Below are 25,617 nucleotides of genomic sequence, written 5' to 3' on the forward strand. Positions count from 1 at the left end.
CTTCTCTCTCTGACCCTCCCCCCTCTCATGTGCTTTCTCTCTCATTCTCTCTCTCTCTCAAATAAATAAATAAAATCTTTAAAAAAAAAGTCCAATCTGATAGTGCCTTTTAATAGGTAAGTTTTATCCATTTACATTTATTGTGGTTACTTTATATATTTGGATTTATTTCTGTCTTTTAATTTGTGTTTCTCTTTACCTTGCTTTCTATTTGCTTCTTTGTTCTTGCCTTTCTTCCATTAGATTAGCAAAGTTTTCTTTTTTTTTTAAGATTTTTTTATTCATTTATTTGACACAGAGAGAGCGAGAGACAGAGAGAGAGAGAGCAAGCATAAGCAGGGGAAATGGCAGGCAGAGGGAGAAGCAGGCTCCCTGCTGAGCAAGGAGCCCGATGCAGGGCTCGATCCTAGGACCCTGGGATCATGACCTGAGTCAAAGCAGCCACTTAACCGACTGAGCCACCAGGCGCCCCAGATTAGCAAAGTTTTCTTAATCTTCTTTGTATTTTTCTCTCTGCTAGTTTGGCCAGAATATATTTATTTTTTATTTTTTTTAAATTTTTTTAATGATTTTATTTATTTGAGAGAGAGAATGAGATAGAGAGAGAGCATGAGAGGGGGGAGGGTCAGAGGGAGAAGCAGACTCCCTGCTCAGCAGGGAGCCCGATGTGGGACTCGATCCCAGGACTCCAGGATCGTGGCTTGAGCCGAAGGCAGTCGCTCAACCAACTGAGCCACCCAGGCGCCCTGGCCAGAATATATTTTATTTTATATATAAATATATATATATATATATAGTGATTGCCATTGAATTTTTAACATGCATACTGAACAGTGATTTTTTTTCTAATATAGGCTATGATTATCCAGGATTTTGGTGTTCTCAAACAACACAAAGACCTTTGTACACTTTTCTCTTAACTTAAAGTCAACTGGTAATTACAATAAAGAGTAGAAATCCTGGCCCAAAACATTGCCATGCATTCTCAGCCTACTGACTCACAGGGGGATTAGAGGCACCCTGATTGATTTATAAAGCATGAACTTTTTGCTAATACACTCTGTTTTACACCCTAGGGTGCTTTTGGACATCTGTCAAGTTCAGAGTGATACATTCATTTCCAGTCTTTAAAAATCTGCCTGTCAAGTTCCTGAAAATGGTCTGAAGTAGGATTGGGCAAAAGAGAATTCAGAATCCTATGGTCTACTGCTAGGGCCTGTTCCCATAAATCCTGTTTGTCATGTGTAATGATTTTTAGTGAGAAAATGAAGGGGCTCCTCCCTGCTGACACCTGCTTACTTATCCCTTGATTCCCAAACTTTAATGTCCATATGAATCCCCCAGGGGTTTCCTAAATGCTAAATTGAGAGGACTCAAATGCAGATTCTGATTCAGTATCTCTGTATTTCTGATGCCCTTCCAGGTGATGCTGGTGCCTTCGGTCCATTGACCACATTTGAGTAACAAGTGCTTGGAAAATAAAATTTACCTAGGAAAATTGGGGCTTCAGCCCAAGGTCAGGGTTCCATGATACCTCACAGAGCAGCAGATAGCAAAAGAAATACTCTCTTTGAAGTGTTTTGGGGTTCAGGATCATGTGAAGTCTGAAGGTCTCCTTAAAGCCTTAAGGTCTGGCAGAGCCCAGCGTGAGTGCTCATTCTGCGCACCGTGAGTCCCCCTCGCCACAGTGGGCTCTGTCTGCCTTCCCTCTGGAGGTCAGCACAGCATGTGCTTCAAGTCTCAGACCTGTAACTGTGTCATCTACTCATGACTCTGTGAGTCAGTGCCCCAAGAAAGAGCCTGCCTGGGGCCAGGGGCAGGTTTCCTGGTAATTTGTGTTTAAGACAAGCTTTAATAGAGCTACACTTTTAAATAGTAACCAGGAAAAAGCTTCTCTCTTTTTAACGGGTAGCCATTTATAGGACTCAGCTGTTGAGGCTCAAGGGTAGCATTAGGCTTAAGTTTAATCGTCTGTATACCATAATTTACAGCACTGAGTAAAGCATTGTACGTACAACGATTTCAGTCATTTGCTGTGATAAATAGCTATTGCTCTTGGTGGAACAGAAACACCGTCTCTGCTTTCCATTTATGAATATTGAATGGTCTCAGGCAGGCTTTTTCTGTAAGTTTTTAAAGGGGAAATCCCCGCTGATCACAACTCCTCACTAGCCCAAAGTGTAATTTCCCTGCTCCGTGCACCGTCAGGCCTTGATCCGGACAGTAGTTCTGCAGCACGCATGTGTCCTGGGGAATATTGCACAGGGCACTTCTGACAATCCCTAGTTTAAGTCCCGCAGTTTTATACTACATCCCTCTGGTGGTTTGGTAGAAGATTTAACTAGTGGCAGGAAACCACTGACAGGAATCAGGGAAATAGCTTAAAGGTGATCATCTGATGCGGGGAAAAATAGAAGGGATGTGCTTCTGTTGGATTCCTGACAGCAAGAACATGGTGTCAGCTCAGAAAATTGAAATGAATGGGGGCCAAAGGGGAGGAAAAATGTCAAGACTCTAAATCTCTAGGGATCCACTCTTAAGGAACTCGGAGACACACATGCCTTCCACCAGACTTCCCTTAGTTCAGATACTTTATTCCTGGCCACCTGGGAGGAGGCAAAATGGATAGTCAAGTATAACACTTGGTAGAGTGACCAGCTTGTCTTGGGAAGTCACTGGGGCCAAGTCAGCCGGTCACCCTAGACTCAGGCTACCAGAAATTCTCCCCTCAGCCCAGTTCCTTTCCCATGGGTGAATTTTCTGCACTAGAGACTAAAATCCTTAGACTGGCGTTCTTTGATTTGTCTCATGTTTTTGAGTACCCACTCTGCCAAGCATTGCACTGGGTGGTGAGAGGACTCAAGGGCGAACATGAGTAGAGAGGGTGAACAAGTAAAATGGTGACCCTTGGCCTCCTTTTGAATGCCGTGGCATGGACTGCCTTCCTGTGGCCCGTTTGGGAGTGGCCAAATGCCATTGGGCAGCAGCGTCTCTCTATGATTCCTTTGAATACAGAGACTAAAGGCTTCTGTTCTCACTATGGACTTTTGAGGGTGATCTTGTATCTTTAGAAACATCTTCGATTTCTACTGCATCTTGCCATTTACAAAACACTCTCTAGTAGCTTCTGCGTTCTCACTGTGATAACAACTCAGGGAGGTAGACTGGGTGCTGGCTTCCTAGCTTTGGAAGCTCAGAGAAGTTCAGCGACTTTCCTAAGGTCACCAACTGAGAGGCGCAGAGCTGGGATGAGTATTCAGGACTCCTGAATCTGACCTCAGTGCACTGTCCGTGGACAGAGACCCCGGGGAAAAAAGGAACAGCCTAGCAAAATATCGGAGGCAAGTGTACCTTTATGAAACATCCAACCTCAGCCGTTTCTGATTCCAGATGTACAGGCAACCAGCACCTCCTCTCACTTTCTCATCTCTGCTTCACATGGGATCCAAGCTTTCTGTAATGACTACTTGAAAAACAGTCTTACCATTCTGATTCTGAGGAATATTATTCAGTCTGCTTATAGGTTATGATCCACCCTCTCATTTCCTGGCCAGAAGATTCCATCAGAACAAGTTACGGTCATTTGAGCAGACGCTGAAGGCATTCAGTTGTGTTCCGCATGAGAATAAATCCACTCAGCATTCTGATCAGTTACAACCGGTGATGAGAGAATTGTGTGGGCCAAAAACTCCAAGTATGTGTTTCGTGCCTGTAAACCACTAATGAGAATGGGGTTTGGCAGAAAACTGAGCTTAGCATTGCTTGTTAGTATTCTGAGAGCTGGATTATAGACCCAGACACGATACAATTTGATCTTGATAGCATCTCTCCTTCCCAGGCCTCAGATAAGTTTGTTAAGCAGGACGATGACAGGAAGTAATCTGGAGAGAGAATTGTATCTAAATGGCTCAAGAGACCTGGCCATTCAGGACTCTTTGGTAACCTTGCTGTGACCTCCCGCCTCTCTTTGCCCATCTGTGGAATGGGCTTGGTGGTGATGCTCCAAGGTTATTATTAGAAATGAAGAACTTGAAAATGCCTTGGCATGTGACTTGTGCTATAAATATGCCTCGCTGCCATGTGGAAAAAGGAGTTTTTAGCTGCAGTGTGTGACCAGATGAGGCCGGGTACGTCAGTCACTGGCAGCGGGAGCCTTGCCAGAGTCGGGAGAGGCATGAGGGAGAGGGGCCAGGTGCTTGTGTAAGGAAGGAGGACAGAGAGAGCATCTCTGAAGCAGTCTGGGACAACCTGGTGGAATGTTCAGAACAAACAGGCACAGAATAAACGTTTGAACGTCCATCCGGCCTGAATTTAGAAGCAAACAGGGGATTGGAGATGAGCCTCTGTCTTTTCACACTGTGGGCTCTGTGCTCCAGCTTCGGCCATCCACTGAATTCCAGAGGCTTGGGCCTGGGGAAGGAGGAAGACCTGGGCAGACCAGTGGCCCTGTGGGGTTCAGCTGCTGTGTTTGAAAGAGGATTGTATTAGGAGAAGCGGCGCAGGTTAGGAACGAGCCAGACCCTGGAGCCAAGCGGCCTTGGTGTGCTTGTGGCTCCCTGCTCCTCACCAGCCAGGGCACCTTCAGCCAGTCCGTCCATCGCTCCATGCCTCTCTCCTCATCCACAAAAGGAGGTTGATATTAGTACCTGTCTCGGAGGTTGTCAGGAGGATAAAATGAGTAAACAGGAGTGTGGAGCTTACACGAGCAGCCAGCATCTGTCTACGTGAGCATCACACCAGGGCTTCCCCAGCCTTGCGAATTCCGGCGTATGGCAGAGAGGAGACACACACTGGACTGGCTGAGGGGAGTTCACCTCCAGAGGATGGAGTGTGTTGACCATGAACTACGTGCTCATTGTCAGAGAAGCAGCATCGACTGGAAAGAAGAAGAGCCAGACGATAACCAGCCTTGACGGGCCCACTGGCTGCATCCACACAAGCAGATCCCAGTGGCCAGTATCCTAGAAATTTTTGTCTGTTTATCTCATGCAAGTCTGTCTTTCCCAGAGTCACTCGCGTCGTACTCTAGTCGAACCGATACCGTCTCTAGTCTGGAATCCTTTCGAATGCCTGCTGTCCTGCCTCCCTGCAGAGTGTGGGCAGGTCTGCTCTCTGCTGCACACGTCTTCAGAATGCCTGGATTTCGGGCTTTCAGAACAAGTCTTTAAATCCACTGGTGAAAGGAGACAGCAGTCATCTGTGGTTTGGTGTTTGCCAAAATGTGGCCTTATGCCTGGATGAAGTGATAGCTATTGGCATGAAACCTGGTTCCCCCTGGCGTACACCCAGCCTGAACAGCTCCTTTAAAACCAGAAGCAATTTGTCATCTTTTGATTCTCTTCCAGCACTGTCCCTGTCACAGGTAGATAAATGAGGCGGCATATGGGTGTCCAAATGCAGGAACGTCTAATCCCTGCGGTTTCCCGTGGAGCCGTCACTCCACGAGGATGGAGAGCACAGTGGGGTGGTCCCTGGCTTCAGGATTGTAACCATAAGCAAATTTTTTCATCGCATGTCCCATTTCTATGCATGAAATGCTTTCTCAGAACCTCCCAGCCCCCAGCGTGCCATTGATGGGTGCGTTTCTCATTTCAGGCTCCTGAAATGAATCATACGTTTGTGAGCCCAACCTCTCCTGTCTCTAGTCCCACAGAATGCCACTAATCAAATCAGTGTCTCAGCAGAAGCCAGCAAGCACCCCTGAATTAGAAAGAGATTGGGCGGGCTTGGTGTTCTAAAAAGTATTCATGACAGAAGGCCAACGGGAAAGGCAGATGTGTTTCTGCTCACCTCGAGTTCCAGCTCCCTATGTGGCCTAGAGATACCCACACAGTCATCTACACAGCTTACGTGGACCGTAGATTTTCTTAGTGGCATATAACTGAAATCACCAGGTCGTTCCCAAGGTTGCAATAGGCAGAAGAGGCCTCCCGCTGCCTCTCACTTGCCAAGACATGGGAGACCCGTGACACCCCTGTAAATGAAGGGTAGTCCTGTGGAGCGGGTGAACTCCACGAGCCAGGGCAGGCCTGGTGCCCATGCCAAGTTCTGAGCATGCTGCTGGTCCTGCCAGACCACTCTGATGTCTTCTGTGGCCATCGGTCACACCCTTCACCCCCAGGCCTAGCAGAATAACCAGGCAGCCCCAGTCCTGAGAGTCCGGGCTTGGCCAGATCGACTCAAGTTCATCCCTAACCACAGGAAAATCATCTGCCCTGATAGTATTATGGTGAGTCACTGAGCATCCTGGAGGCGCCCTGAGAAAGGAGCAAATGTAGAGCATTTCCTCGGAGCTGGATCTACTGAGCGTGGACCAGATTCTCCACAGGCCTTCGTAAGGACTTTGTAGCCAGCTCCTAATTAGCTATGGTACTGAGGGAGAAATCTAGCATGACCTTTATCGTCTAGAAATAAATCCCCCAATTGAGCTTTAACCAGCGGTTTCCTACTAGAAATCTTTGAGGGGAGGGTGGTATTTCCTTTTATGTTTTCCCCATTAACCAGTAGTTTTAAGGAGCGACAAAATGACCCAGTGGGGCTGGGCTTACAGCCCTGGAGGATAACTGACTCGAGGTTAAGGGCTGGGTCTGGACCCCTTTCCTCTCTCTTCTGGCCTTCGTCCTTCCTCTACCCACTGTGTGTGTTTGCAGCATCTACTTTGTAAGGTCAGGAGAAGATCAAACAGAAATGTCCCCAAGCCTCGCGGTAGGAAGCACACGATACATCTTAGCTTTTGTGACTTATTGAGACTGACGGAAACTCTTACTTCATCAAGAGGATGAAATGAGAGAAGTTTGTTCCTACAAGACAGGTGCGAATCTTAGTGCATCTTTAAGGTAATTCTGTATTTCATTCATGGCAACATCACATCATCTTTTTTTTTTAAGCTTAAAAGGCTGAGCCAGCTGTACGTGATAACATTAAAGCCCCAAGTTTACTTTAGAAAAGTTACTATTTTGAGAGTTGTGTGATCATTCCCAGAAAAAATAAATATAACGATTTTGGTGTGCCTCTTGCCCCTCGGAAAGAGTTACATGTGAAGAATGACTTCCATTTCCTTGGATGAGTGTTTTCAAATTCCTGCTTTCTTTTCAAGCTTTGTCGTAAAGCAAGAGAGGGAGGACTGTGCGCTGCTCGTGGAAGGAGCTCCTTGTAACTCCTCTTCCCTGCCCCAGAGTGTCTGGCAAATAGGTACTTGGTCAATGTCTTATGAGTGAAAGAATGAATAATTCAGATGTTTAATCCTCTAAGTCAGTGATACTGAACCTTTAGCCATGCATCAGAATTGTTCAGGGGGCTTGTTAAACCACAGATAGCTGGGCCCCACCCTCAGAGTTTCTGCTTTGGTGGGTCTGGGGTGGGACCTAGGAATGTGCATTTTCACCAGGCCTCCTGAGGATGCTGACGCCGTGGGCCCAGGGGCTATACTTTGAGAACCACTGCTTTGGGGTCCCTTCCACTGCTTCGGTCTACTGGTTTTTTACCTGTTTCAAGACTTCCAAGAGATTGACATCTGTAGTTGTCTGACCTTGCCCCATAGACCTAAGATAGACTCTGTAAAAAGTACCAGGATTTGATCAGATAGAAAAGCGACCTGGATTTTCTTTTTTTTAATCGTGAACTACATTTTGTTGCCTGTACACTTACGAGAGAAGTGAGAATCAGATCACTACCTTCTTCTGATGGTGGCCTGTGGGGGCTGGACACAGCCAGTAGGGGTGGAGTGGGGTGGTAGAGCTTGCAACACTTAAGCCAGATTGTATCTCCATCCAGTTTGGGAATCCCTACTTAGTGTCAGATGCGCTTAACTGCAAAGTTGAAACAAAACATGACCTTTTGCGGAAACTGCAGTTGAGCAAAAAGGGTACAGGAGATGAGCATATGATACAAAAGGGAACAAGTTCCTTGCAAAGGCTTTTCATGCTGCCTGTTGGCTGACTGAAGTCATTAGGCCTCCGGGATTCGGAAACACAGAGGGAGTTTCATGGCCTGAGGAAGGCTGCTCTCTGCAGAAAGTCATTCTAAGTCCAGATGTCACTTTGGATGGCAGGCAAAGAGCTAGAATTCCCAAGCCCAGGCCCTGGAGAGCTCCCCCGCACCATGCATCCCCCTCTTCTCCGGGAAAGAGCCCTCGAGACCATGAGGACACTCAGTAGAGGCCAGTGATGAGTCAGTAGAAGGTACCAGAGGGACACCAGACTCCCTAAACAGAGAGAAGAGATCAGAGTGGAACCTGGGCAGGGAATTGAAGGGAAGGAGGGGATCAAGACCTTCCTCTGAAGTAGGGAGAGTGTATAAGTAACCTATTGCCATGTAACAAATGACCCCAACATCTGGCAGCTTAAAACCACAAGTATTTCCTGTCTTGCATGGTTTCCATGGGTCACAGGCCTGGAGTGGCATAGCTGGTGCTTCTGGCCCAGGCTCTCTCATAAGGTTGTGGTCAGGCAGTCATCTGAGCCTCTCATCTGAAGGCTCAGCTGGGGCCCAAGGACCCTCTTCCAAGATGGCCCACTCACCAGGCTGTAGGCAGGAGGCCTCAGTTTCTCCCACTCACAACAGAGCAGTTGACTTCCCGCAGCGCCAGCAGGCTGAGAGAGAGAGAAAGCCAGAAGGCTGAAGCAAGTGCCTGAAAGTGAGACGCCACCTCCTGAAGGAGGGGCACCACCACAGAGTGAGGCCCTCTCATCCTCCCCTTGCCAGGCTCAGAAGAGCACAGGAATAAGTGATGCAGGGCCTTTGATGAAGGATGACAGCTTTGAAAAGGACTCCAGGGCTGGCTCTGGGAGTGCTGCCTGACGGGGCTGAGGAAGGGGGGTTGTGTAGAGGAAGGGGCGTCGGAAGCTCTGGGGGCTTTGAGCCCATGATCCTGTAGTGGTCATGAAGACCCCTTATCTCTTCAGGCCATGGGCTACGTTGCTCATAAGGGACTGAAGCCCCCTGTGAGTTCCAAGGCTCAGGTTTGGTTGCAGAGAAGAGGAAGAAGGGGCGCCTGCTTAGAGCCATCTCTGTCCTAGAGAAAGAGCAGTCAACAGCCCTGGCATCTCCATCATCTGGCCTTCCAGATGCCCAGGAGGCAAAGGAGAGCAATTCCAGGCAGACATGGTATCCTGGAATAAAGGGGAGCTTCTTGGATGTGCCTCCCAGGAAGGATGTTTGGGGGAGGGATGTTAGGAAGCAGGAGTGGGGGAACCTCACTCTTTTTTATTAAAGTGACCCCATTAGGGATGATGGCTTGGTACGGCTAGCACAGAGGCAGTCAGCCCTTTGTGGCTGTGACTCCTGGGTCCCACACAGAGACCCTCCCATGGGGACATATGTTTATTTTGGCCACCCCAGCTGCATAAATGGATCCCGTTTAGCAGTCTTCTTTTGAGAATGCAGAACCATTGGTGGTCCTATTGTACTGTGTCTGTTCTTATCTCCCCTATCATCCCTGGGGAATAAGCTAATCAAACTTGCTGATGATTTTACACTAAGAAGGAGATAGCTAATAACTTGGATGACAAGTATTAGAATACAATGTGATGTGGATAAATTGGGTCCATGTATTAAGGGCTATAAAATAAGATTCCATCAAGGCATGAATAATGGTGCCTGTGGAAAGGATTAATCAAATACCCCATTAAAAGGTATAGGAATTCTGGTCAGACAGCCCCTGTTTAATTACACTCCTGCCCCCACCCCGCCCTCTCACTCGGTTCCCTCTGAAAGTGCTTTCTACTAGGAGAAATGTGGAAACGAGTTTAGAGGAAATTATAGAAAAATTGGGGACATACGTTTTGATAGAACAAGATCATGAAGACAGATTTAAGCAACCAGTGTTTAATTTAGAAAAAAAAAAGATAAGGCAATTGGCGTGAGTAATCATTTACAAATGTAATTTCCAGAGGAGCCCTGTTGCTACCATTCAGCAAATGCCAACAAAGCATTTACTTTCCAAAGGGAGAAAGCAAGACAACAAGACAAATGAAGCCATCTCCAGGAATGGACCGAAGAACAGCCAAGCCATAGAGGAGAATCAGGTGTGAGAATGGACAGTGCAGAAGGTAGACAGAGCTTCTGAAAGATCTTGGAGGACTGGCATTGTCTGGAGAAGGCTTCCTGGAAGAGGAGACTCCAGCGGAGCCCCGCAGTGTGGACAAGCTTCCATGTGCTGCAAACTCGTGAGCACACTCTGATGACAGGGTTTAGGGAGAAAATGGGCTTGAGCAGAGCAGGGGGCCTCTGTGGGATTCTTCTCTTCATGTCCACCACAACCACCCTGGTCCAGGCTGTCATCACTTCTCACCTGGACAAGTGCAAAAGCCTTCCAGCTGTTTTCCGTGCTTCCATTCTTGCTCCTCTACAACCCATTCTGCTCAGGAAAGTCAGAATTGAAGATCAAAGTTAATTATATCATTCTCTTGGCTTCCCATTGCTTTTAAGCTTAAAGTAAATCATTGTCATGGCTATAAAGTCTTGCATGGTCTGAACCACATCCTGTGCCAGGCCCCCTTTCATTCTCTAATATGCCAATCAAGCCGACCTTCAGTGTTTCAGCATATTGGGTCTTCCCACCACAGGGCCCTTGCACATGCTTTTCCTACTCTGTATATGATTGTTTTTCTTCCTCTCCTCTTCCCAAAGCTAACTCTTTACTCATCCTTCAGAATGCATCTTAATGATTACTTCCTCCTGAAAGACTTCTCTGATTTCCATAACTGAGTAAGCACTCTTACACCTCAAAAACAAATGTTTATTGTGTGAACATATGATTAATGCTTATCTCCTCCACTAGGCCACAAACTGCAGGAGGGCAGGGACCCAGTCTTTGATCCCTCAGAGCCTAGCACTGTCTCATATATCGACTGAATCATGACATTTAATTCAGAACAGGGAGACTAGTGGAGAAATTAAAGGCCGACCAGTATGTAGGAGAGTGCCATTGTGAATTCTTACTGGGATGAAAAGCTGACTGTGTGTTCAGACTCTGCCACCTGCTGGTTGTGCTGTTGTAAATAAATCACGGGTCCTCTCAGGACCTGTTTCCTCATCTGTAACGTGGGGTTACCAGCAGCCACTTCACATGGTTGTAGTGAGAAATTCATGAAACAATATACATAAACATTTTTTAACTGTAAAATCAGACATAAATATACTTTGTCATTTTTTCCAGTGCTTGTCGTATGGATGGATGGATGGATGGATGGACGGACGGATAGATGGGCAGATTAACAGTTAGGGTGCCAGTGTGAGAGCGAGGAATAGTGTGATGGAAGCCAAAAGAGGAGGGAATTTCAAGAAGTAACAGGAGGTGTGTTGATTGACCACAACATCACCTACGGTAGAGCAAGCAAGGAAGTCACTGGTGACCTCGGGACAAGTCCTCCTCAGCCTTTTCACTTCATCTGTGCTTTCAATGACAAACCTCAATTGTAACTTAATCGCTTTAGTGATTTTTATCTTTTTGGGGGGAAATCGAATTGATTTACACACACAGCAAAACTGGTGAGATTACTCCAGCTGCCACCAGCAGGTGCTGACAAGTGAAGAAGTGAGCATCAGAGGATAAGAAAATACACTACAGGGGCGCCTGGGTGGCTCAGTCGTTAAGCATCTGCCTTCAGCTCAGGTCATGATCCCAGGGTCCTGGGATCGAGCCCCGCATTGGGCTCCCTGCTCTGCGGGAAGCCTGCTTCTCCCTCTCCCCCTGCTTGTGTTCCCTCTCTCACTGTCTCGCTCTCTGTCAAATAAATAAATAAAATCTTAAAAAAAAGAGAGAAAGAAAATACACTACACATTTATTTTAATAAGGCCTAGTATACCTTAGTTATTTATTAAATTGCCATGGATAAGTAGATTTCAGTTTCCAGAGTCATTTCATTTTTAACTGCCTGTGTTCCAGTAGGAGGAACAGGGCTGGATGTGTAGGCAGGTAGCCATGGTGTGAGATCCATCTGAGGGCAGTTTCACTGCTATGAGCTTTTTCTGGGTCTCTGTTTACATCCCACTTTCTATCACAACCATCCATGCGGGGTAAGTCACTCTAACACACACATACCCTAGCTAAGTACATGGTCCTTTGGAGTGGTTACTCCTCCAACATGGCAGCTTAGGCATCACCGAGCCAGGCCCTGATCCAGGCAGTCTGTGTGCGGGTACTGGGGACGAGTGGCCCAGGCTGCACCTGAGCCCCATGCTTATCATCTCAGGACTGACTCCCATTGAGTAGGAAAGACATGATAAGTAAATGAACCTCCAATGGCCAATTTCAACATTCATCTTCACTCCCCATGCTCCAAACCAGGCTGACAAAACTAGATGCTCAATAGGGAAAAAGTTAAAAACAAACTAGAAGAAAAGACCACCAGTTACTTTGTTTGTGTAGTTGGTGGTGTAGAACATGGGTCTATGAAGTAAAGAGGTGGTATTCAAGAAGACTTTAAAATGGCTCAGGTAGGGTTCGAAGACCCCTACTCTTGAGCATGATGGTAAAAGAGCATGTTGCTGATCTAAAGACAGATCCATGCATGTCTCTACCTCTTCCCCACATCTCCCAAAACTAGGACTTTCTCTGATAGTCATAGGTTCAAATGTTTAGTCGGTAAAGTGGTTTCCTGTAAAATGATACACACAGTTTGCCAAAAAGGAATGCCCAGGCCCTGGTCGCTAGAAGTCCCATTCCATTCCATTCTGGGAAGTGTGGGAGGCCTTGTACCTGTCTTCAGTGGTGGACCCTCATGGGGAAGCTGGGGGTTCAGTGGGGAAGGGGGGGACCTGGCTACAGGCAGGGCTGGACCCTCTCCCATGGCTGCCTGGCAGAGGCAACAGAGCTGAAACCTGTAACCACTGATCTGTCCTCCCTCTGCTCCCCCGAAGGAGCAAACCCCAAAGCTCTTGAGTCCTTCTGATGTCCAGAAACACAAGGACATAGTCTCCTGCTTCAGATGGAAGAGCATGATGATGGTTCAGAGCTAGGTTCACAGTTCAGCTCTGCCTCGCCTAGTTCCTGCCTTCTGCTGGCTGAAATCTCCTGTGTAGAAAATGGGTATGATCGTGCTTTCTCGGGGAGGCAGTGTGAAGATTACATGCCACACTGCTCATAACATGCTTAGCCTGAGCCCAGCCCAGCATGAGAAGTGAGCTCACAGAGGCATGGGAGCCATGGCAGATTTAAGCCCCTTTCCAGGTTCTGGTCTGCCTTGGGACGTCCCCGCTGGGCCCCAGCTCAGCCTGCCCTCCTGGAAGGTCTTACCCCGGGTGGCTCTTAGAGGCTGAAGTTGGAAATCTTGAGAAGAGAGGAGCCCATGATGGGGTTTGGGGTGGAGGCAGGGACAAGAAGAGGATTCAAGGAAGGACTCTGTGGGATTCCTCGTGAGCCAGAGACGGGCCCGGGGGAGCAGGGGGAGCAGCCGGGAGAGAAGCCGTTAGCTCAGAGTGACGACGGTGTCACGGGGCCCGGGATTCCAGGGACTGTCAGATCTTTCAGAAAGGTAGCCTAGGACAGGCAGTAAGAATCAGAACAAAGCTTCTGAATCAGATTTGCCTTTTCCGTGAAAGTGAATTCAAAATAATTTGGTTTTAGAGTTTTAAACATACACATTGTCATCGCTGGAAATACCCTAGAGTGTTGTAAAAACTTATCAAATTGCAACTCACTTACCGTCTATGCTCTAGGAGCAGGAACCCAATCCAAGTAAGCAGTTTTGAAAAACTCCTGAACCCAGGAAAGACCTGGGTCTGCCCGTCCACTGTGCATTAAGTTCTTTTCCCGATTATGTTTCCCTCCCTGCTCCTTCCCATCCCACGTTCTGCCCGCTGTTGGCAGGGAGGAGGGCACACAATCCTGATCTCCTTTACAAATAAAAACCCCCTGGGGAACCAAGGAAAGTATGAACAGAGAACCAGAATGTGATCAGTTCGGGCCTCCGTCTGATTTCTTTTATTCCCCCTGACGTCTTTCAGGGCCCTTCCGTGGCTTTATATAATACTGCTGTAATAAAGGTCTGAAGGTGGTATCAGGAGCCTGTTGCGTTTGAAGAGTGCCTTGGGTTTTGAATTTTTTGCTGTATCCATCAGTTTTGGAGTTTTTTCTTTCTGTGCAAATCAAAACAGACCCTATACATGTTTAATGTTTTTTCTTTTAAAGATTTTATTTATTTGTCAGAGAGAGAGAGCACGTGTGCACAGGAGTGGGGGGGAGGGGCAGAAGGAGAGGGAGAAGCAGACTCCCCACTGAGCAGGGAGCCCGACGTGGGGCTCGATCCCAGGACCTGGGATCATGACCTGAGCAGAAGGCAGACGCTTAACCGACTGAGCCACCCAGGCGTCCCTCACACGTGTTTAATTTTCTTTAAATTTTTTATTGTTATGTTAATCACCGTACATTACATCATTAGGGGTGGGGGGATGGGTTAGCCTGGTGATGGGTATTAAAGAGGGCATGTTCTGTGTGGGGCACTGGGTGTTATGCACAAACAATGAATCATGGAACACATGTTTAAGTGTTATAAAACCTCTTGTCTCCTAGTACAAGAGTGCTCATTTCTTTTGTCCATTTTGGGGTGTCAGAGCCCTGGAGCATGTAATTTAGGGTCCTGGACTTATTAGGGTGGTCTCGAGGTCACCATTAAGTGGATGCACTCTTTATTAAGTCAGTATTTGATAAAGCCTTATGAAATGCTAATGTGTTTCTGGGACTATCTGCTGAGATTAGAGAAAGGAAAAACTTTTCAAGTGTAACTTTTCTTGCTCCAAACCATAAGTAAATGGCCAGATCTCATCTTCCCTTCATCTGTCATTTATATTTATTACATTTGGTGAGTCTGGTCAGTGGTGGAGATTCCTTCGGCTTTTGCTACATCCAGGCTCCTATTATGCAATCATCTTTGATAAAACTTAACAGTATACAACCCTGGGCCCTGGGGCATAGCGCGATGTCACACCCCATTCCAAACTATATTGAAAGGCATTAAAGAGAAGCATTCCCCAGTCACTTCCAATTGTTTAAAAAAAATGTCATAAATCACTAGTTACACAGAGAGCTCCCCCAGATCCCATTCTCCTCCTGTCTCATTACCTCTATTGTGAGAAAGTGATTACGGTGGGGTGTGCCCTCCTTGAGAACATGCCTTGCATACAGGGTTTTTCTCAGGCAGGTGATTATTTGCATTAAGAATGAGTGCACTTGGACGCGTTGGCATGCACCAAGGCAAAATCCAGACGGTGGAAAAATGCAGGTTTGGTGGTCTGAGCCTTCAACAGATAACAGATAAGGCATAGGTGGAGTTAGAACTGGTGGTCACTTAACAGAAATGTAAAGGACATCTAAAAATATGGATAGGACTGGGGCGCCTGGGGGGCTCAGTCGGTTAAGCGTCTGCCTTCAGCTCAAGTCATGATCCCAGGGTCCTGGGATTGAGCCCTGCTCGGCAGGGAGCCTGCTTCTCCCTCTCCCTCTGTCTGCTGCCCCCCCACTTGTGCTCTCTCTCTCTCTCTCTCTCTCTCTCTCTCAGAAATAAATAAATAAAATCTTCAAAAAAGTAAAATAATAAAATAAAATAAAATGTGGACGGGACTGGCCTACAGCGTCTCAGGACACACAGTTCAGTAATGACACCATAAACAAACACGAGGAACTGAAGAGTGTAAGTTAGGAGTGTGGTTGCTTCTGGGGGTCAGGGGGTGCGCTGCAGTTGGGACATGTGTGTGGAGGGGCTTCTTGGAGGGGGCGGCACAGTCCTCTCCCCTCACCTGGCCGGTGCTTACTGGGGCATTTGCCTTCTCATCTTTCCCAGTGCAATCCATTTGCTTTGTGTGGTTTTGAATGTCTATGCTTTATTTTACAATAGAAACTTCTATTTTAATGAATCCACTTGGGGTTCATATTACCTACAGTCTTTCCAGAATTTGGCTTGGGGTGGGGGGGTTCATCTTAAAATATGTCTTCGTTTTCTCACTGAGAGGAAAGTTATAAATCCAGCTGGAAATTCATCAGTGGGGTTATCTGGCAGCTTGGTCAGAACTCTGAGCCTGGTGGTAGGGCTTTTCCTGGCTACCGAAAATCCTCTGGTCTTTCTCCTCCCCACCTCCCCCGCTTTTTTTTTTTTTTTTTTTTGATGTAGCTAATTATCCAGTCAGTTGCTTTTGGTAATGGCATAAGCACACCTGCAAACCTACCTTCCCTAAACAAAAGCTGGGACCCCAACAACAACATCTGCTCCTGCTCTTCTTCCTCCCTGACCTTCGGAAATCTTTAAAGGCCACAAAGGTTTGCTTAGGAGAACTTACCCCTGCCATGAGCCCCACTTTCTCCACCTCACTGTCCCTGGAAATGCCATTCTGAAGCAGCCACCCTTGTGGTGTGATTTTAGGATGACCTCTGACATCTCTCTGTCTGGCAGGGGCATCATTCCTGTACCTCGAGGCTTTCGCCCCTCTTAAGTGTAGTTCCACGAGAGCACTGACCACCTTAGCACGAGTAAGTTAGGTGAGAGCTGGCTTCAATAAGGGAATAAAGTCATAAAGAGTAGGACTCTTGAAGCCTGAGGTCGGGACACAGTAAGGGAAGACCCATCGGGGGGTGGGTGGGAGTCTACCTTTTCTTCCTTTTCTTCTTCTTATTACACCTGCCCTCAACATGTTGATATTTTCCAGCTAACTCTAGGATCCCACTAAAACACAACATTTCCATCTGTCCCTGGGGCTACATGAAACTAATTGTCCAACTCTCTCAGTGCGTAGGCCTGAGTCCAAACCTGTTTGGGAAGGAAAGGCAGGAACCTCATCTGTTTTTGCTCACCATTGAGTTCTCAACCCCTGGCATGGTGCTTGGCACACAGTGGTTACTCAGGAAACACTGGATGAAGAAGATGAATGAATAAACAGGGGCCCAGGCGAAAACCAGCTTGTAGCGAGGAAGCGTGCACAGGGATCTCCTGAGAGGGGCAGGGAGAAAGAGACTGCTCTCACTCCGTAGGCTCTTGGGGACACCCCCCCTCTTGCCTCCACCCCTGGGCATCTCTCAGCAGCAGCCTAGGTCCGCCACTCTGTGCCGCCCTGTCCTTGACAAGGGAATCAGCCAGCACCTTGTTCTAGAGAGAAGTACCAGCTCTTCACACGGTTTCTTCCACTTGGACAACACTTCTGGGGTCACAGAGGTTATTTCCCCACACGCTGTTTCCTGGACACTGCACAATAACCTCATAAAGTAGGTACTTCCCACTTTATAGAGGAGGAAACTGAGGCCAAGGAGGATTCAAGTCACTTTTGAGGAGCAGAGCTATAACTAGAACCCGGAACTTGGGATCCCTGTGTCCGGGATCCTTCCTGCTGCACTGTCCTAGGCATCGAGGTCCCGGTACAGGGGGATCAAGCATCGGCCTTGCCCTCAAGAAGCTTCAAATCCACTGGGGCACGGAAAGTGACCTTACAGAGTAAACATAGGCCACTGAACATCCTGGAGCATGGCCCGATCCTTCCCCAGGGTAGCTTCACAGAGATGGTATGAAAGATTCCTGCCGTTGCTTCTCAGAAAGTTTCTCTCTCTAAACTTATGTACAGAGTATGGAACGGGGTGGCCCAGCAGGCTTCCACTGTCTGCTGTAATGGGGAGGACTGGGAGAGCATAAATAATAGAAACCCAGAGGAAATCCCAAAGACCTTCTTTTGATCAATTGTGTCAATCTCACGCTTCAGACCTCATTAGAAATGACCACATTGTGGATAGGAAGAAGAAAGCAAAGGATCAAATCCGTAATCGAGATAACCGTTCCCTATAACAGAGTCACTCCCCGGCATGCAGAAACGCCCCTGCTTTTTGGACTCCCCCCCACCCCCCGCCACCAAGCTCTTTCTTTCGCATCCCTCTCTTCTGATGCTCTCTATGACCCCTGCAGGCAGTGGGGCTGAGCCTGAGCCTTGGAAACATTGCCCAAGGAAGGCCCCCTCCATGCTGGAACTTGAACCTGAGCTCTTTCTGGCCCCCACCTCTTTTCTGGCTTTTTTCCTCTGGTGGCTCATGTCATCCTCACCTTTCAGCTGTCCTTGAGAATGACCCAACAGTGGCGGCTCCAGCACACCTTGGTGAGGTGCTCACTGACCACTTGGCTGCGTTATAATCATTTAATTCATCTGTGCCTGGGAAGGAGAGGTGCTTTATTTAGAAGCTTAGTAGTGAAAACTTCCGAGTAGTTCACCATGAGCTTGCCGGCGTTGAGATGATCCCAGGGTCTGTCACTGTGCTCCTGATCCACTGAGCAACAGGGGGACAGATAACCAGCAGGCTTGGTCCGCGGTGCAGCCAGCATGCTGAGCACCACGGGAGGGTTGTGGCTGGCATCTCAAAGACCGATGCAGGAAGGCAGGATAATGAGAAAACCCTTGAAAAAATAAGCAGATTTTTTTATGCTCCTCCTCCCAGGCTGGGGCTAGTCTGAGGCTGCCAGGCAGTGGTTTGTAGCCAGGACTTGTAGGGTCATTAGGGTGACCTGGGAAGCTTTCTCATATCCTGGTGCTAGTCCTGGCATCTGTGTTTTTAAAACCACACGTGATTCCAGCGTGCAGCCAAGCTTGAGAACCATCAATCTGCCGGGTGGTGATGGCTTTGTCACGGGTCGGCCTGTCTAGGCTGAACTACGTCTCCCAGAATTCCCTGGTCTGTGGGTTCCTCATTGGGTTGGGCCACAGAGGGATTCTGGGGAAAGCTGGAGGACAGAAGGGAAGCAGTACATGCATTGTCGGCTACCTGCTGGCTCACCCCATTGCCGGTAGAAGCGGCCAGGTCTGCAATCGCTCCACCTTTCCCTGCATCCCCCTACGGCTTCTCTGACTCCCAGGCCAGCTGCGAGTGCTTAGCTCCATGGCTTCTGGGGGCTATCCCTAATATCAAGGTCAGAGGCAGCAAGAGTTTTAATCCATGCTCATGGGGTTCCAGATTGTTCTTGGTCTTCCAAGGCCTTTCCTTCCCAATTACCTGCCCTGTGGACTTCACACTCCAGCATCGAATACAAAACAGCCTTATAGGGGCTGTTTAACCAGCAAGTCCTATTGTGAAAGGTCCAATACCTGTTCTCCGTCCATACTTACAGATCCATCGTATCCATCCTTGTCGTTCTGCTTCCTCAGTGAACCGACCAATATAGGTAGTTTTCAGAATTGTGCAGTAAGGGGTTGTTTTCATCCACAGAGAGAAGGCCTTTCTTAAACTGAAGGCTCAGTTTAAGAAAGAGATACAGGTGGCTCTGATTGAAGGGGAAGGCGGGTCTGACAGTTCCCTGTCTCGACCGCCATCCCCCAAGGTGACACATGAGGGGCAATTTGAAAACCCCTGGTAGATTCATGCTCTCTGAGTCTGGTGGTGCATGGGAAACCAGACTTCTCTGGGGAAAATCTTAAAGATGTAAATCCTGGGCTTTACTTCACATCTAGGAGTAAGGGTCTCAGAGGATTGGGTCCAAAGTGAGAATTTTTCAAAAGCCTCCTTTACCCCAGTCTTTCTGGGTCATTGGTAACATTCTGGTTCTTGACGTTGGTTACATGAGGCTGTTTTGTACATCCAAAGTTAAAAGGTGGCACCCTGTGATTTTTGCTCTTTCCTATATGCATGTTATACCTCAAGTTAAAAAAAAATGCACGACCCCCCACCGTCCCGCCCCATAACCCCATATTCCAGTGACTGGCCAAAGGTGACAACCACTGGTCTAGATAATTCCTTGTACCCTTCCTGGCAAAATTCAGAGAGGAGGAGCAGAAAGATGTTTAGCCATTGGGAATAGTTAAGGTGCATCCATAATCCTAATGACACATGCAGTTATTCTAACACTCGAGGAGGAGAATATGGAAGGGTGAGGCAGCCAGCCAGCTTGAAGCAGTAGGCGTGGGTTGCAAGGAGAATGGAAGGGGGCAGTTTGGAAGATCATCCTGGAGACAGACGATGGAAGGCTTTGAATGGCAAACTGAGAAAAAGGAAAAACCACTTTCAAAGAGTTAAGGCCTTATTTTGAGGAGCAGCATCGGGTGGCAGGGCAGGGCAGTTGGGGAGGCGTGGGGCTCACAGATTTGGAAAGTGATTGATAAAAGTAACATTTTAAACAGTGCAATTGTAAAGAGGTGCCTGGGTTAACATTTAACTGCTCATAAAACATCGTTTGAATGCAAACTGGTGAATGACAGAACAGAGGACAGGTCCTGGCCTGGAAATGGGACGTGACCTTCCTTTGGTGTTAAGACAGACTTTGCAACCTGCACTTCTTCCTCAGGTGCCGGTAGCCTATACACACAGTTCTGAAATGTTCTTAAATAGAAAAGAAATAACAGGGGGGTAAAGCCCAGTTCTCCCATTTGAAGGCCGGGGAGATTCCTATGAGACACAGCTGTTAGAGGTACATGAAGATTTTATAGTCAGAGTGCAGGGAGAAACTTCATGGGCCATAAGTGTCCAGAACAGGTCCAGCCGTGGTTCTCAGCCCGGCGCCTGGACCTGGGAAGCAGCAGGTTTGGGGACGACATAAAGAAGCAGGTTGAATTACTGTTGTTTCCAGGGCTTTTGAAATAAAGAAGAACAGGCCCTATCCCAGAGGGATTCTGCAGCTCCCCTCAATTTAAACCCACCAGCCTAAATGCTGTCTTGTGTCCGCTTTAATACCCAGGGACAGAATTTCCACAGCCTCTTTTAATGGCCCTTTTCTGAGTGTGACAACTCTGCGCCCCCCTCCCCATCCCACTCCCAGGCCCCAAAAGACACCTCCAAAGACTACAACTCCTGAGCTTTCACAGTAAGGGCAGAATTAGACTTAAATACATTGGTTAAGAAAATCAAACCTGGCTGGCTCAGTCGGAGGAGCGTGCAACTCTTCATGTCAGGGTTGTGAGTTCGAGCCCCATGTAGGGTGTAGAGATCACATAAGTAAATAAAACAAAAAAAAAAAAAAGAAAGAAAATCAAACCATAGGCATCATCCAACTTCTTTTGAGAGATAGACTTTCTTTCTCATTCCCGTCTGACTTAGAGTATTTTTACTTGGTCCTTCCGTACTCCCCCAGGCTGTACCTACACCCTAAACTCTATTTGGAGGACTATCTATCAAGAACTCTTTGACCCCCCCAGGGAATTCCTTCTGGAGCCCCACACACTCCCAAACATCTCTCCACCAGTTCACTGGCATGTGCAGAGGGAATGCAAACCAATCTTAACATTAGTTTCAGTCTGAAATAGCTAGCAAGACAACGGTAGTAATGAAAACAGTAACATGGGGGGCATTCCAGAGGGAGAAGCCAGTTCCATGAATTCCTGCCATTTCCTTGCTTCTCCTTCTGCAGATAATTGGAGAATCGATGTCCACAATTTCTCTGTCCCGCTGCCCTCTCCCCTCCCCAACTCGGGGCCTTTCATGGTTTTTTTCTTACCAGCATCTTTCAGGAAAGGGAAGTTTACTTTAATAGTCTGCCCCACTGGCTCATGAAACCACCCAACCTCCTCCTTGCTCTCTGGAGTGGGCCCAGCCCCGAGGACACAGAGGGAGCCCTGTCCACGCCTGGCTCCCGGTTGTTTTGCTCAGATCATGTGTAGCAGCTCTCCAGAGCACTTTACTTGGCTAATAAAACTTGGCAGAGGCACAGGGTACAAAAGTCCCAAGTCCCAGCCTCGACAAGGAAGCCTCTGGAAGCAGGAAGGTGAGCCCTAGCTTTCTGGTTCAGTCATGCTCAGGCTCAGGTAGCCAGGAGGACGCCCTGCTGGGTCGCTGTCAGGCAGGAGGGTTCCCGTGACGTCAGTGTCATGTCTGCATGGATCTCAAAGGTGTAGCACCTGTCCATTTTTGTGGTCCAACAGGCAGCATCTCCTCAAAACAGAACTATGGAGTGTTAGAGCTGGAAAGAGTCCTCCAAGATGACAGATCCAACCTCCATGCCCCCTCGCTACAGTAGAGGGACCCAAGACCCACTGAGGCCATGCAAGGGATTTGCCCAGAGTCCCTCAAGTGCAAGAGAGCTGGGCCACTCTCCCAGGGGTTAAGGTCCAGCATTCCACCGCCGCCCCTTGCCCCTTTGCACAGATGCAGTGTCTCTTCATATTTCTCGTGAGGACTGTGGAGGGCCAGGACATTACCAGGTACAGCAGAGGGTCGGTCACAAGACCCTCAGACCTGGAAAAGTCATGGCCCCTACCCAGGCTGGGCCTTGGGGGTGGGCATACTTTTTATTTTTATTTTTTTAACCACAAGTAATCCTTAAAGCTAATTTGCCTTTGTTTCTTCTGTCTCAGTCTTCCTTTCAATTATTTTTTATTTAGTTCTCCAGGGGCCTGTGCATGTGTGGGAGGTTTCTGAGAACTCTGACTGTAGGCACGAGATATCATGTCTCTTAGGCTCGACTATGATAAACTTCACCAAACGGTTTTACAATAAAAAAAAAAAGTGATGTACTGCACATACAGAATCTGTATATCATGATTTTATATCCATAATACATGTGTGTTCACATTGGTGAAAGTGTGCCTTATAACATTCTAGGGGAGGAAATGTGGATTCAATTACAGGTGGCCTTTTTTTAATTGAGATGTAATTGACATATAACATTGTATTCACTTTAGGTGTACAACATAATGATTTGATATACATATGTATTTTTTTAAAGATTTTATTTATTTGACAGAGAGAGACATAGTGAGAGAGGGAACACAAGCAGGGGGAGTGGGAGAGGGAGAAGCAGGCTTCCCGCGGAGCAGGGAACCTGATGCGGGGCTCGATCCCAGGACCCCGGGATCATGACCTGAGCCGAAGGCAGACGCCCAATGACTGAGCCACCCAGGCGCCCCTACATATGTATTCTTAATTCATCAAATCAGCAATACATGTACCTACTAAAAAATTCAAAAGGGGGACGCCTGGGTGGCTCCGTTGGTTAAGCGTCTGCTTTCAGCTCAGCTCATGATCCCAGGGTCCTGGGATAGAGCCCTGCATCGGACTCCCTGCTCAGTGGGAAGCCTGCCTCTCCCTCTGCCTGCCACTCCCCTTGCTTGTGTTCTCTCTCTCTCTCTGACAAGTAAATAAAATCTTTAAAAAAGATTCAAAAGGTACCAAAAAGGTCTACGCTGACAAGTTTCCCCCCTCCCTTGCCATGCCAGCTACCCATTCAGCCTCCCAGAGGCCATAGCTGTGAAATCCTCCAAAAAAGTTAGGCAAGCATAGATGTGTTCATTTCTTTTTCTTTTTTAATAAGTGGGTGTGTATTATATACACTGTTCTCCTCCTTTCTTCTTTAACTTAACAATGCATTCATTCATTACTTTAACAAACATGTACTGAGCTCCTGTTAGGTGCCACTCAGTAGCGAGAATACAAAGGGAACCGAATGGATCCTTGGCCTCTAGGAGCTTAATGGGGGGATAGAGAAGGGAAACAAATCAGGAAAGTCAATGTGGGGAAGGGCAGGGAGTGCTGTTTCCCCATGAGCTAGTCAGGGAAGGCCTGTCTGAAGAGGGTTGAGGCCGGTCCTGTGTGAACTTGGAGATGGGTCCTCGTGGATACTTGGCAGAAGGACTCCGGGCAAGGAGAGCAGCCAGGGGAAGACCCTGAGCCTGGGGCATGCCAGACCGGTCATGCTCCTGGGGCAGCAGAGCTGGGGCGCCTGGAGCTTTTAGGGTGAAGAACAGTGAGAAAGGGGCGTGACTATGCAGGAGGCCTACGGGGTAAACCCTGGTGAGGACTGGGGCTTATTCAGAGTGAGGCCGAAATGCATGGGTGGGTTTCGAGCTCCCTCAGGTCCTCCCCCCCACTGGGTGGGGGACACACTTGGAAGGGTGGGAGCGGGATCCCATCAGAAGGTGCTTATGGGAGCCTGGGGGAGAAAGCACAGTGGCCTGAATCAGGCTGGTGTCAGTGGTGCTGGGGAAATGCTGATTCTGGGTCTCTTTGGAAGGTGGGGCCAACGGGATCGTGTGGCTGATGGTGAGGCTGCGAGGGGCCGGTGAACAGGAGGCCGGGCGGACCCTCAGGGCTTGGCCTGAGCAACCAGGCAAATGGAGGGCTGAACTGAGATGAGGAAGAGCAGGGGAGGGGAGGAGGGGAGCATTCGGCTTTGCATGTTACATTAGAGGTGCCCCTTCAACGGGCAAGAGTTAGATGTTGGATACAGGAGTGGGGACTTCAGACAGAGGTCAGGGTTGGGGGACAAATTTGAGACTCATTAACATATAGGTGTCCCTTCGAGCCCTGGGAACAGATTAGATTAGAGCCGAACATTGTTCATACCACAATCCATCTGCAGGAAGGGAAGAGGACCCTGACACCAGGGCCTCTGCCCACTCTCGACAGGTCCCCATCCATTGCCCCCAAGGCCAGAGGGCTCCATGTCCCACAGCTGTCACTTCTTTTGGGCTGAATGCATTGTGCGGTCACACAGTGTGGAGTCAAAGAAAGAGCACTCGGTGAGGGGCGGGGGGTCGGCGGTCAGGACCCAGAATCCAGGGCCGGCTCAGGCCCAGTCAGCTGAGGGACAAAAAGCCGAAGGCCCCTCTGCACCTAGCCATGTCACCTGGAAGGGTTCGTATTAGCTGGTCTCTGAGGACCCTTCCCATGGTAACATTATTTGCCTGTGAGTCCAGTGGCCTGAGAAGGACAAAAGAAATCCCTACACACCAGCCACATGAAAAACTACGTTCCAAGGACATTCACAGATTGAAAGGGAGACAGTGTGGTTGACTGTGGAGTGCTTGTCTTGGGGGGAAAGAAGGACATTTCAGACTCACAGAAAAGTTGCAAAAATAGTTCATCCCCCTCCCCCATATATATGTGTGTAGATAGACATTTTCATATGTTTTTATATATTGTGGTTTATAGGTTTTTTTGAGCTGTTTGAGAGTAAGTTGCAAGTATCATGTCCTCCTACCCCTAAACATTTCAATGTGTATTTCCTAAAAACAAAGAGACTCTCTTACATAACTGTAGCATGAATGTCAAGATCAGGAAACTAATATCACCAACAGAAACCTTATTCAAATGTTGCCGACTTCCCCATATAGCCAAGAAAAAGGTGAAAATCCAGACTTATGTGTTGGGTTTAGCTGTCCCGGCCCTTCAGTCTCCTTGCATCGGGGAGGGTCCTGCAGCCTGCCGCTCCCAGCCTTGACCCTGGTCAAGATTACAAGCTACTATCTTGTAAAATGACCCTCAGTTTGCTTTGCCTGATGTTTCCTCAGTGTTAGATTCAGGTTTTGTATTTGGGGCGGAAGGCTCTTGCCAGGGGTAAGGTCTGAGTCAGAGATGTTGGGACAAGGACAGAGGGAGAGCCGGGCAGTGCCACTCACGTGAGGAGAGGCCCTTCTGGTGGGCACCAGACAGCTCAGAAACTGGAGTGGGAAATGAAAGGGAATGTGGTGTGGATGCCACGTGTGTTAAATACCTTCTGAGCTAATGTTTGGCAAGAAAAGTAGGTTTATTCTCCCCAATTATTCTGAGCCATTAAAAAATCATTGCTTCCAGGGCGCCTGGGTGGCTCAGTCGGTCAAGCGTCTGCCTTCGGCTCCAGGTCATGATCCCGGGGTCCTGGGATCAAGTCCTGCATCGCATCGGGCTCCCTGCTCAGCAGGGAGTCTGCTTCTCCCTCTGCCCCTCCCCCCCCACTCGAGCTCTCTCTCTCT

General features: G+C 48.1%; 1 protein-coding gene across 7 annotated transcripts in view; it reads left to right on the forward strand.

Annotated features, from left to right (window-relative positions):
* The window catches only part of ATXN7L1 (ataxin 7 like 1), a 230,425-nt gene that overhangs the window by 91,745 nt on the left and 113,063 nt on the right, over window positions 1–25,617 (forward strand). Inside the window, exon 4 of one of the 7 annotated variants that reach the window (XM_027573344.2) lies at window positions 9,946–10,397. The exons of the other annotated variants lie outside the window; for them this stretch is intronic. Coding sequence (XP_027429145.1) covers window positions 9,946–10,031 — 86 coding nt within the window. The 3' untranslated portion in view covers window positions 10,032–10,397. Of the gene's footprint in view, window positions 1–9,945; window positions 10,398–25,617 lie in introns of those variants that run through there. 7 annotated transcript variants of the gene reach the window in all.

Source organism: Zalophus californianus, chromosome 12, assembly GCF_009762305.2.
Source record: "Zalophus californianus isolate mZalCal1 chromosome 12, mZalCal1.pri.v2, whole genome shotgun sequence".
NCBI classification, from domain to species: Eukaryota; Metazoa; Chordata; class Mammalia; order Carnivora; family Otariidae; genus Zalophus; species Zalophus californianus.